General features: G+C 42.1%; 2 protein-coding genes across 2 annotated transcripts, besides 3 other annotated features; one reads left to right on the top strand and one right to left on the bottom strand.

Annotated features, from left to right (window-relative positions):
- Nucleotides 1-13,279: part of a sequence feature (contig 1.59 1..177453(-1)) that runs on past both edges of the window.
- Nucleotides 6,501-6,520: a sequence feature (Short protein (ANIA_03483, CBF76062.1) was converted to a misc_feature.).
- Nucleotides 6,625-6,643: a sequence feature (Short protein (ANIA_03483, CBF76062.1) was converted to a misc_feature.).
- ANIA_03484 (uncharacterized protein) lies at nucleotides 8,130-9,931 on the bottom strand (the record flags this gene model as incomplete). Its single annotated transcript, XM_655996.1, has 3 exons — nucleotides 8,130-8,165; nucleotides 8,326-9,457; nucleotides 9,516-9,931. 3 exons carry the CDS (start codon nucleotides 9,929-9,931, stop codon nucleotides 8,130-8,132), a joined length of 1,584 nt encoding a protein of 527 aa, XP_661088.1.
- ANIA_03485 (uncharacterized protein) lies at nucleotides 11,441-12,637 on the top strand (the record flags this gene model as incomplete). Its single annotated transcript, XM_655997.1, has 1 exon — nucleotides 11,441-12,637. One exon carries the CDS (start codon nucleotides 11,441-11,443, stop codon nucleotides 12,635-12,637), a length of 1,197 nt encoding a protein of 398 aa, XP_661089.1.

The raw sequence follows: 13,279 nt of genomic DNA, 5'->3' as shown, positions 1-13,279 counted from the left end.
GGAGCTGCCAAAGACCAGAAGAAGTTCAGGTCGTTGGCCTTGCTCCTTATCACCTGGGAATCTAAACGGTCTTTTTGTTAGAAAGCACACAGGGATTCAATAAGTTGTGTCAGTCATAGGCATGTAACTCTTGCGAACTGACAATAGCGTCAAGTCACGATTGTCTTGCCAGCCTGGTTGTTGAAATTCCCAATTGGTTCAAAAGCGGGCTAGCCCTCTCTGGAAAGAGAATATTTGGCAATACTAAGCTGTTAGCTATTGGCGAGCTGTCACATGCCAGTAATGCTTACCGATAGGCAACCTTTCACCGGAATCTCTTCCAGCGTGTCATTTATAACCGCCCGGGACCCAGTGATCAGCGCACCCGCCACAGGCCGGCGTCAGGCCGGCGTCGGGCCGGCTCCACCCCGCTAGCCAAAATAGTGAAAGCTCTAGCCGCGGATGCTCCGAAGTATCGACGGATTTGATAAACTACCCTCTTCGGCGTACTCGTGCCCGCCGAGCTGGGCTCACCCTGTCCGCAATCAGTGAGGGAAGCCACCTGGACAACGGCTGGCAACAACACGAGCGGCGTCCGCAACGGGTTGTTCATATGCCTGTAGTTGTACGCGACCTATAGTGTAAAAGACATAAATCTGATGGTTGTTCCATTAACTCTATGCGCATTGCCAGCTTGCAGCCGTGTTGCACACGGCGAGATCCAACTTGCGGTTTAGAACCCGAGGGGGTAGTGACAATCTTAACCCACAGACAATGCTTTGGTTTGGGTAAGTCGAATTCTCCGCATCACATTGTCTGACTTGCTGAAAACCACATCCACTGGGGTTAATATACTGACTTGGGCAGCGGAAGAACTACGCCTCTAGTCCAGAAAACTAATTGCCTTTGTCAAATCAAGAAATCGCTCTTGGAGAGGAGCATCTAGATTTCTATTCGTCTTCTGGTCACTAAGACAGCTAATATTTTTTAAAAACAAACTATTAAGACAGCCTATGAAATAGGGAACTCAGGCGCTAACTACTAGGCCTGGCGTGAGCCCTCTTAGAGCCGGGTAAGACCTCGCTGTAACTTGCAGCCTCTATTATTGCAAAGTCCGTATGCGGTAACTGCCCAACTCCATTGTTATTGTCAAGGTGCAGGCTCAGGAGTATATTCAGAACAGATAACGGTGTAAATACAACAGGCAGGCTACAGAGTCAGGCTATCAGACAAGTGCATAGACAAGACAAGACGTAGCTCGAGGTTCCGATTTGGATCAGAGTCGGAGCTCCAGAAATCTCAGCTAACCGGGCGGTCAGCGGCGGCAGAATCGAGGCTCAGGATGAGGCTCGGGCTGGCCCCGTGACAGTTATTGATATGGAAATATGAGGCCACGTGATCTCTGGTAGATTGACCGGACATCACCTGTTTCTAGAAGGTTCCTACCCTCTGTATATATATAGTGGGGAGAGAGGAATACACACATGAAAAGCAATGAAGGAATCTATTGTCAACAAGATAGGTATTAATCGTCACATGGTATCTGATCCTTAGTAGGCTATGTTGGTGTAGTTGATGTAGTTTCCTCCTGCCCTTTATCCTCTGAGCATATTCTACAATATTGGTTATGAGCCTGGGCTGCTATGTCTAGCCTAACCAGCAGGCTTAGTACCTTGGGGGATTATATAAAGCCTAATTACTTTGCCCAATCCAGCAGGAGATTGAAACTGTACGCGATGTGTTGATCCTTGATCTTGTGAAGGTGGCCAGGCCTGTACAACCTGCCTATCTCTCCCTGATTGAGCTATTAAACCTTGAACCTAGAACTGAACACGACAGATGCTACCAGCTCGAAGACAAGAACAAGACCCATAGACTGGGAGATATATATTAAGCTGAGAGAGTATTAAAGACCTAGCAGGACCAAGTTAGAACATACCCAGGGCATTTGATGAACTGGTAGAGACAATTAATCAGACCAAGACAGTGCCAGGGGCGAGTGAGACAGTTGAGAGAACTGAGCCGGACGAGAGAATCTGAAGTACTAGGGGCATTGAGATAGATCCTAGCAAGCAGCTGCAAGCAGAATTGGCAGCTGAGGACCCTGATTAGCAGCTACAAGGAGAACAAGTATCTGGGATACTAGGTATAGAAGAATTGATATCCAGGATGTCAGGAGAATTTGAGATTCCTGCCTACCAGGCAGTGACACTACAGAAGATTATTATATTTAATATTAAAAAGCTAGACTAGATGAATATAAGTAGTTGGAAAGCCCAATATAAGATCTTCCTGGAGATACAAGGTTGCTGGAGTGTGGTAGAATATATATATAAGTGGCATGGAAATGTGACAAGGGTCAGAAAGCTGTTAGAGGACCTAGGATAGAGAGTATTAGATGTAACAGCTAAGTTATATATCCTCCAGAATATAAAGGTAGAAGATAAGGCTTCCATACAGAGTTTAAAAACGTCCAGAGATATGTGGGCCTTCTTAATAGAGAAATATAAGCAAAGAACTCAGGTTAATATTACCAATGCAATTCAAAAGGTAACATACTAGCAGATAGATCTAAAGATGAGCCTTGAGGAGGCAATGCAACAGCTGGATCAATATTATGCAGAGCTAGAGGATATTAGCAATAGGAAGATAAAGTTTGATAATATAATTATTCTTATCTTCTTCCTGGATAGATTGCTATTAGGATATGATTCTATAAAGTTTTTACTTCTGGCATAAGAGAATCTTACCTGCAGGATAGTCCTATCACAGCTCTAATAGCAAGAAAGCATAATAATTACTGCTAAAGAGAATAAGACTATCTAAGAATCTATAAGCTGAGCAAAGCAGATGCTATGTTTTAATTATAGCAAGCAAGGCTACTTTGCAAGAGATTGTACAGCTCTAAAGAAGAACCAAGAGCAGAGCAGTTCCCAGGAGGACCCTCAGGGAAGGAGTCACCAGAAGGGCCACAGCAAGGCCAGAGGATATAGAAATAGCAGAGATAAGAGCCAAAGAGGACATACCAGCTGCCAGAAAGGAAAAGCCTGTACTAGACTTGTTAAACCACGGGTTGGGGCGGGTTTTCAGGCCTAGCTGATCCGCCCACGCGGGTTTTGGGGTGGGTTACCTTCACAGTAAACCGCCCATGGGTTTAGCAAATAATTCTAACCCAACCTAAATAACCCAAAATAACCCAGTTATGCATATCATTACTCTAATAAGCAGTGATCTACATAGTTAATAAAATACTGTATTTAAATACTGTATTATAACTATCTAAGTAAGCAAATATAATCTAAATACAGTAATATACCTATTCAGATATCTTGGCAACCCAGCGGGTTGCTCCGCCGGGCTTTGGGGCAGCCAAAAATATCCAAAACCCAATGGATAATTAGAAGGTCTAACCCAACCCATTTCTTGGCGGGTCGGGGCGGGTTGGGGCGGGTTCCGTGGGTTGGGTTTAACAAGTCTAGCCTGTACAGTAAATAATAAAATAGATATAGACATAGATAGTGATTCAAGTACTAGCAGCAAAGGTTCTACCAGACATAGCATATATCAAGTATATAAATAAACAGCCTACTGAGCAGCTGAGAATACCTACTAAGTTGAATTAAGAGAGCATATCAGTAATTAATTTAAATACTTGCTTGAAAAGAATAAGAAAGCATACAGATTAAAGGGGAGCAATAATCCTATTATTAATAGTAGAGCAATAAGTACCTGTAGCAGCAAGATTAATTTATTTAAGTCTCTAGATCAGAGATATAGAGGCAGCTTGGGAATAGCTAGTAAATCTATTAAAATTACTGGTAGAGGAACAATAAGGATCCTATTAAGCAGTAGAAAAGTGGCTAGGATCTGGAATGTATTGTACATGCCCAGGATGATATAGACTCTCCTATTAACCTAATTATTGCAAGATAAAGGTATCTGGAATAAGCATGTAAAGAAGAAGTACTAATTCTTCAAGAGGAGAGGAAAGATCCTAGCAAGAGGATATAATATTGGCTGTACAAGTTACCTAGGATAGGTAAAAAGCCAGAATGCATTGGCTAAAGGGTTTGGGAAGCCTAAAAATAATAAATATACAAGACTTATAAAGCAGATTAATTAGGAGTTGCTTTATTAATATCTAGGTCATCCAGGAAAGGCCAGATTTAGATAGATAATAAAGAAATTAGGACTCTTACCTAGTAAAGAGGTAATTAAGCAGCTAAAGACCTGTAAGACATGTATACAGGTAAAGAGTATCAAGAAATAGAATCATGCCAAAGTGCCAAGGGCATCAAGACCCTTAAAGAGAGTTTATATGGATTTTTAGGGTCTATACAGCAAAGCAAAAACTCTAGAGAGATACTATCTCTCCCTGACAGACAACTGTACGAGATTTTCATGGATATATCTGACAAAGGATCAAGAGGCTGCCACAGTGAAAGCCACTCTAGAGCAATGGCTGGCTCTAGCCGAGCGCGAGAAAGGTGTCAAGTTGCTTATTATCCAGACTGATAATGCAAGAGAATTCAAGGCTCTAGAGCCATAGGCCTTGAAGAAAGGCATCCAGATCAAGTTTACTGAGCCTGATACACCTCAGCAGAACAGTATGGCAGAAAGGCTGAATTAATATCTCTTAGAGATGACCAGGGCAATCCTTATTAATACAAATATTCCAAAGAAGTACTGGCTATACACAATCAGAATAGCCAATTATCTCTAAAATCAAGTAGTCAGGGTGCAAGGTACTAAGAAAACCCCTTTTGAAATATAGATAGGACATCCTCCTGATATATCAAAGTTCCAAATTCCTTTCTCAAGAGTCTGGTTTTATAAGAAGACAAATGACAAGCTGGAGCCAAGAGCTATTAAAGGTATATTTATAGGATATAAGTCAAGCCAGAATCATTATATAATCATGGCCAAGCAGGATTATAAGATCTATTAAGTTATAAATCCTATATTCCTGGAAAACAAGCAAGGCTTCATTAGCAAAGAACCAGGAGTTTGAGATCTTGGGGAAGAACCTCTATTTTAAAGGATATTTAGAGTTCCTGAAGTAAGCTTAGGAACTAGGGGAGGTATTACAGAGGCTCTGGGAGCCAGTAATATAAGCAATAAAGGTAGCAGTATAGATACTGCAAGCCCTGAAGGTGCTGGGGGCACCAGAGGTGCTGGTAATATTAAGAATAATATTAGTGTTAAGAATAAAGTTGAAGCTGAAGACAGCAATATAACTAGCCAAAGTGGTCAGAATTCAGGATTGACCAATCAGAGGCTAGAAGTAGCTATCCCAACATATAGGACACCAAGCTTGGACAAGAGCCAGGAAGAGCCTATACCCAAGCCTTTGAAAACAACTTCATAACTGTCATTATCTCCATTGTCAAACCCTATCCTGACAGAACCCTCTAAGATATGTAGACCAAGCCAAAATTAAAAGCCAATACAGGCGGCAATTAAGTCCAAGCAGACAGAGGCTATATATAGGCAGAAGCCATGAGCCTAGAGATACAGAGAAGAGAGGGAAGTACTAAAAGATCCTTCTCTGCGCCTAGCTGTTGAACAGCAGTAAATTAATAAAGTGACTAATCTAGCTATAGCCCTGGAGCTTCATCTTGCTGATTATAATACTTTCAAAGCCAAGGTTAATAAGATCTATGGGCAGATCCCTATTCCAAAGACCTACCAGGAGGCAATAAATGACCCTATATACAAAGCCAAGTAGAAGGAAGCAATCAAGCTTAAGCTGAATAACCTGATCCAATTCAGCACCTAGAGATATATTAGAAGACCTAAAGATTAACTAGTAGTATCAATAAAATAGGTTTTTAATATTAAATATAGAGCTAATAGCTGAGTTGACCAGTTTAAGGCAAGGCTAGTTGCCAGAGGCTTTTCCTAATACAAAGGATTAGACTTTAAAGATATATTTGCTCTAGTTATCTAGCTGGAGAGCCTCAGGATCCTATTTACCTTAGTAACAGTCCATGGCCTCAAAGCTTACTTTCTTAATACTATAAATACCTATGTCAGATCAAAACTTGACAAGCAGATCTTTATAGAGATCCCAGAGGGAGTTAATCCTAAATCCTATAATCTAAATAATATATATAAGATCCTACAATCCTTGTACAGACTTTAATAATCTATATACCTTTGGAACCAGAAGGTTAAGAAGTTTGTTATATTAATTAGGTTTCAACAAAGCACTGCAGACCCTGGAGTTTTTATTAATAACTAAGGAGTTATTATAGCTCTTTATATGGATAATATCTTGATTTTTGGCAAAGATAATAAGGATATTAAGTCTACCAAAGATCAGCTAAAGAGCTTCTATCCTATAAAGGACCTAGGGCTGGCACAAAAGGTATTAGGGATCTAGATTATATAGATAAAGAACTTTATCTGACTGGACCAGGAGCTTTATACCTAATCTATCCTAGAAGAGTTTAGAATAACTAAATCAATATCTCAAGACACACTGCTTGATCCTAGTACCAATCTGGATAATTAATTATCTAGGAAGCTACCTTGAGACCTGTATAATAAGTTTAGGAAGATTATTAAACAGCTTACCTACCTAGCTGGCAGAACTAGGCCAGATATCTAGTTCTCTATAAACTGACTAAGCTAATATCTTACAGATCCCTGAGAGGTCCATCTTAGAGCTTCAAGATATCTCCTTTACTATATCAAAGGCACTGTTATATATAGAATAACCTACAGTGCAAAGGGGAGTACAGATACCAAGACCCTGATAGGATATTCAGATTTATTATATAGGAATTCCACAAAGCAGAGATCGACCAGTATATATATCTTTATGCTAGCTAATAGACCAGTTAGTTGGTATAGCCAGAAGCAGCCTATTACTGCTATGTCAATAACTAAAGCAGAATATATTATAGCTGCAGAGGCAGCAAAGCAGGCTATCTAGATCAGATACTTTCTAGCAGCTATATCAAAGCATCCTAAGCAGCCAACCCAACTGGGAATTAACAATCAAGGTACTTTGATGCTATCATCCAACCCAGTTAATCATCTACACAGCAAGCATATCTGCATACAATATCATGCCATCTAGGACTTCATCGAGTATGGAGATATCAAGCCAATCTATATCCCTACCTCAGAAATGGTGGCAGATGGTCTAACAAAGGCAATAAAGGCTGATAACTTTAAGAAAGCACTTCAATTGCTGCAGCTGAAGTCAAAATAAGGTTCTATAATATAATATCAAGATCCTCAGATTAATAAGATAAAGGCATTCAACACCCCTTTATTGTTTCTGTTTTATTTCCTTTTTTAGAAGCTTGTATAGCTTCATTCTATTTATTTCAGGGTATTGAATGAAGGGGAGTGATATAGAAATATAAGGCCATGTAATCTCTGGTAGATTGACCAGACATTGCCTGTTTCTAGAAGGTTCCTACCCTCTGTATATATATAGTAGGGAGAGAGGAATACACACAAGAAAAGCAATGAAGGAATCTATCATCAACAAGATAGGTGTCAATCGTCACATGGCATCCGATCCTTAGTAGGCTACGTTGGTGTAGTTGATGCAGTTTCCTCCTGCCCTTTATCCTCTGAGCATATTCCACAACAGTTATCAAGTATTTATTCTTGACACGAACGTTGTGATAAGGAAATCCATCTCTGTTGCCCATAACAGAAATTCAAATCTGACTACTTGAGACGACCACTGGAAGTCAACTTGCATTTGACCCAATATACGTTCTGTTTCTGGTGGGGACTCGCTGAGAGAGTCTGCGATCGCTCTACACCTGCCCTAAAAGTATACCGTAACGTCCTACGTTGAATTTACCAATCACATTGAGTTCCCGTTTTTTCTTTGTTCTGTGCGAGCAAGAGCTGGCTGGAAAGGCCTTCCTAAGGACCTACGCATATTTATTTAAAGGGATAATTGGTAGTGGAGTAAAAGTGGCCAAAATCCGCAAAAAGGCTTTCCAAGGAAAGGAATGGTCTGGTTAGTATAGTCCACGTATAAGCGAAGTTTACACAACTTTTATTAGCAAGTATGGATCTGACTATGCGTACTTAAGACATTACACACCCACCCTTTTCCTCGCCTACCCTGGGCTTTGATTTACCACTCGCCAGAAGTTTCCACTCTTGGTCACCATCTATGTCTTTGAACGACCCTTCTCGACCCCAGAGGTCTACAATTCCCCTGAAGTATGCTGATCTATTATAGTCTTTAACAGGCTCCAGCTCAGCACACCGCTGCCCGTTCTGCACTTTATCCCACCCTTCAAGCCTTATGCCATGAATATGCGGAATGTTTATATCCATTAGTGGCATATATATACGCCCGCATACAGTCTCCTTCGAGATCGTGGTCACCTCAATAAACCCAGAATTGTCACTAGAGTTTCTGGATTCAACATTGTAACCAAAACTGACACATCCAGGCTCTTCGGAGCCCTTTTTGTAGAGAACTCTTTGCCTGTAATGCCTGGCAAAAACATCTTGCTCTAAGCGGATGAACTTCTGTGTTTTTTCCTGTGGTTTTTCCTGTGGTTTTTCCTGTGGAATTATGATAAGCTGATCGTTCTTCGTATCATATTCCAGACCAGGTAAGTTTTTCCTAATTTCGGAGGTGAAATATATCCCCAGCGGCATAACTCCTCCATGGACTACCCTTTCAGGCCATGTCATCTGATGATATCTTTGATCCTCCACTGTTGGTGTTAAGAATAGTTCCCATTGATATTTCTTCAATGTGGATACGAAGAATTGCCTCTTAATATCGCGCAAATCCTGTTCCTTTTTCTCTTTATCTTTATCAGTTGCCTCAGAGTACCATGGTACAAGGTTTTGGTCTGTCAGATTCAGGGCACCTATCAAAGCCCAGCATTCATCTTCTTTCTTTGTGAACCTTCGGCTCTGTGCCCCAGCCAGAAGATAGAGCACCGTCTGTTCGTGGGGCCAGTAGGCTATGAGCCCTGAGTGTACAAGCCAGGAGAGAAAGCGGCCCGCATACCTATAGTTCTCGGTGTAGTTATTATCCCGGGGTCCGGTGCTGATGAAGTCAACGGCTTTCTGCACTATGTCTGGAGTGCCTTGTGGCATTCCGTACGAAGAGGTCCAACCCTCACTGTGCCGGAGAAAAGCACTGGTGATACAGTCAGCGAGCTGTGTGGCTGGAAACGAGAGGTATTCCACTGTGGCAATTTTCTGAGCTGGTGAGTCGATGGGATGGCATTTGCCGTCGCAATCAAACAGAAGCGACTCTTGCAGTAGAACACCCTCTTGGAGCGTCCAGCCAGAGGTGAGCCAAGGTTCATCCTGTTGGGCATCTTCTAGGCATAAGCGGAACTCAAAGAGCATGTCTGCAAGGTTCTTGCGCGGCCTGAAATCCGCTTTAAGGTACGTTGATAATTTAGGGCAATTTGCCCAGGTCGTGCGATGTAGCCAGACAATGCCCTCTTTCGCGCCTTCAAAAATTTGCCTGTATATACAATTACTCAAATCGATTCAACAAGAGGATAGTCTGGAAGAAATCATACCTCTGCTTAGCGATTTCCTCGCCTGCAGCGCTTTTCAGCTTTTCGCACCGCAATGTGACCTTTTTATTTGCCATACCCTGGGGAACACACATCCAGTCCCACCAGACATATTTTGCACGAATAGTTTCCAGCAGAAGCTTTTTAGCTTCTCCAATGGATAGCTCGGCGACGGTTGGGATATCCCAGGGGAGACCTGTTTCTTGCTTTTCTCCTTTTACCGTGAAGCAATATCGTGGCAAGTAATCGGTGCTGACTGGCTTGTCAAAATCCGCCCACATACCCCAGGTGTATGAAATGATTCCATAAGATCGGTCATCTTCTATCTGATCGTAAGGATACACACGCCATTCTTCCAGATGGAGTAGCCAACGGGGATGTTTGCTGTCATTGCTGGGGATGTAAGGCTCGCCGCTCATGTTTAGATAGTCAAGATGAAGAAAATTGGGATAACCAAATGACAGTAAAGTCTGGGAGTTCAACGTAAACTCCTTATAGCTGGACTGCAGAGTTAACGCAATAACAGTTTAGAAATTTGATTCATATTCTTATATGTTGTTAACCTTGAGCCAGCAGCTTGGGCTAGCGTAGTAGTGCTGGTTTTCGGTCTTGTTTCACCGTACTCTTCCATTCAATATATCCTGTTGCAACGTAACATTTCCTAGGGTGGATCTATTAGTAGATATATCGCACTTTTTGACCTAAATATCCTAAATGGGTCGGCCTTCCATCCAAGCTTGCCTCATGTCTATTCGGCCATAAACTTCAATACACTTTGGCCAACATTAATCTCAGTGATACGTTACATCAATTCCCCAGCAACAAATTGACCTGCGTATACACTCATGGGCAATTGTGACGATAACGCCTAGCTCACTGACGTCAAGAGTTAGCATTATGGACAAGAGTACGTTTCGATTCTCCTCTAATATGGAATTCTCTGTTGACAAAACAGTAGTTCCATCTGTTACAAAATGTATTCCATAATACATCAGCCTGAACCTGCTGCAAACAGCAAGTTACTATAACCAAACTTGATTTCCAATCAAATGACTACATCACTACATGAAAGCTCATGTCTGGAGCATCTGACAGAGAACCTCACACAATCTATAGAACAGCATTTTTTTGTCACAATATACTAGCATTTTACCGTAATGTTTACTTGAATATGCGATCTTTACAGCTGCCAATAATGCATTTTTAGTACTACCTCTCCCTGCTGAGGAGGATAATTATGGTTGGTTGCAGCTAAGAAATTTAATGAATCTCTAATAGTTTTATGGGCACGTATTTATCCACAGGAGCAGCCTGGAGTAAGCAGTATGCATGCTGGACAACAGATTGATTCATCTACCATGTTCCAGGTGGTTCCGTTGTAAATCCCAGATCTGAGAATGGACATCTGGATTTTTCAAAATGAATATTTAACTAACGCTTTCCCTTTATAGTCTGTTCCCGACCCACTAACAATGCTACATCTACCCAATCCTAGGAGATCCTGTTACATATCCCTGTTTCAATGCAAGAGAATTATCTATGATTACAGCTATAACTAACTGTGGCCTGAACAGTAGCGAAATGAATTAAGATGCAAAGATAGCATCAAGCTTTGTCTTCGTGGTGTCATACATCTAGAGAGGATAAGAGCGCCATACTTAACCCAGCAGCTGTGTTAAGAACCAGCGTTTAGTAACCATTAAGAAAAGCAGATGGCAGATCAATGACACCAAGACGTATACTTGTGTCACCTAATCATCACGCACTAAACATCAATAAGTGATGTAATTGTGCGTACTTATTTGTTCTTCCGCACTGAAATTGAAAGATAAATAGAGAGCATGCTCTTCCTTCAAGAAATATCATTACTCTTTCCACCAAGCCAAAGCATTATTGTTATTTATCATCAAGCCTTCCTTCCTCCTCAAATGGCGTGGTTTAGTTCAATTGTTAACGGCATCGGCAGTGCAGCAAACTGGCTCCTATCTAACTCCGGCCTCATCAACAATGTTCTCGGCACTGTGCATGCAGTTTCAAACGGCCAGTTTTCCGGCTTAGGGACTCTGGAGGGCTATGTTATTGTGGAACCTGTAACTGCAGCAGAAGAAGACTGCAAAAATGACTTGATTAGGAATTTTAGAAAGGCGAACAAGAAGCTTGAAGAGCACGCTGCAAATTTGGAAGAGCCACCGAAGGTCCCTGACGGTGGCACACAGTCAAGTGCAACCCTCTCGGGTCTATGGACGAATCCAGGTCTCACTGAGGGCGGGTACGCGACTCCTGAAATGTACAGGGACATTGCAAAGTTCCTAACAGAAAGCGATATGCCCACAGAGCTAGGGGAGGGTGACGAGAAAATCGATGTGTCACGAAGTATATGTGAAAGCATCTTCGCCAACGTTCCTGGAATTCCAGATCCCGATGACGTCCAAGGCGTTGTTGTTCAATGCCCACAATTTCAGGTTGGAGATAGCAGGTGTACTATCTCCGGTCGCCATGCCCATTATGCCATACCACTGGGCAAACGCACAGGGGGAGAGTTATGTGATGATCTGGCCTGGCATGGAGCGGTCCATTTTATAAAAACAAGCGATAGCACATTCGAGAAGCTACATAATGAGGCGAAAAAACGTCTTCTATTTGTGGCGCGGGACGAAGATGCAGCAACGGACGGTCCTAGATGGGTCGTCACTTGTCAGGTGGATTGGAGAACAACCTCACTTGCCAACAGGGCTCCGGAGAAAGTCTCTAGGCTATTTGAAGTCAAAATGCCAGAGTACGAACTTCTATACACTGGGGTTAATGGTCAGAATCAGATCATCAAAATCCGCGCCCCGAGCGGGGTTACACCAGCCCAAGTCCGCTCCAAACTCAATAAGGTTATCATTGAGATTTCGAAGACCCTGATGGAAAACATGAACAGGAAATTCCTGTGCAATTTTGACGAATTTGAATCTCTCCCAGATAACATCCCTTCATCCCAAGTTTGGTCAGCCTTAGGTCTTGTTATTTCTGAAACACAGAGGAAACTAGCTGGACAAATGCATTCGATGGTTGATGAAAGCCAGAATATGGCCCTCCAGACACCAGAGGTTACGGTGACAAATTCAACCCTAGTTGTCTAAAAGAGATAACAAAATCTGTCACGGAGCCCATTTTTAAATCCCAACACAAATGGGGCATGGCCATTGCTTGGTCTTTATCCGAGACAAAAAATATATTTTTCTTTCCCTATATTTGAAAGATATCGATTTCTCCCCAATCGAAAAATATGACTACTTAAGCTTAGAATGCATTCACTCTTAGTAGTTGAAAAAAAAAAAAAAAGAAAGTAAGAAAAAAGACAAAAGTTTAGTTTGCCAAATCTTATATTCTTCTGTTCCCTAGTGGCTGAACTGTCACAGGTCTAACAAGTTCTCCCCGCTTCCTGATTAGTTGCTTGTGCATGTTCCCATCGCTGCTGGTGCGAGCCCCAATTGTCTGCCCTATTACACCCCTATCCCCTGACCCAGCCCGGCACAGTCTGTGCGAGGTTTGTTAACTTAGGTTCCACTTTATGGTTGCGAATCAATGCTAGGGGTAGCAGCATTATTGCGCCATATTATCAGTCAAGAATTACCTCTACGGCCAAAATATGGGATATGTAAGGATGCTGGGCTATTCCTCTGGCCTGTTCCGGCCATGACCGAGATATACAATAAGCCAGGAAGTTGGTGACATTCAGTTGGGTCATTCTAGCCCATGAGCTTACCGGCAGACGTTCCCTA

Source organism: Aspergillus nidulans, chromosome II, assembly GCF_000011425.1.
Source record: "Aspergillus nidulans FGSC A4 chromosome II".
NCBI classification, from domain to species: Eukaryota; Fungi; Ascomycota; class Eurotiomycetes; order Eurotiales; family Aspergillaceae; genus Aspergillus; species Aspergillus nidulans.
The sequence above is the reverse complement of the archived record's forward strand: the minus strand, read 5'-3'. Positions and strand labels throughout refer to the sequence as shown.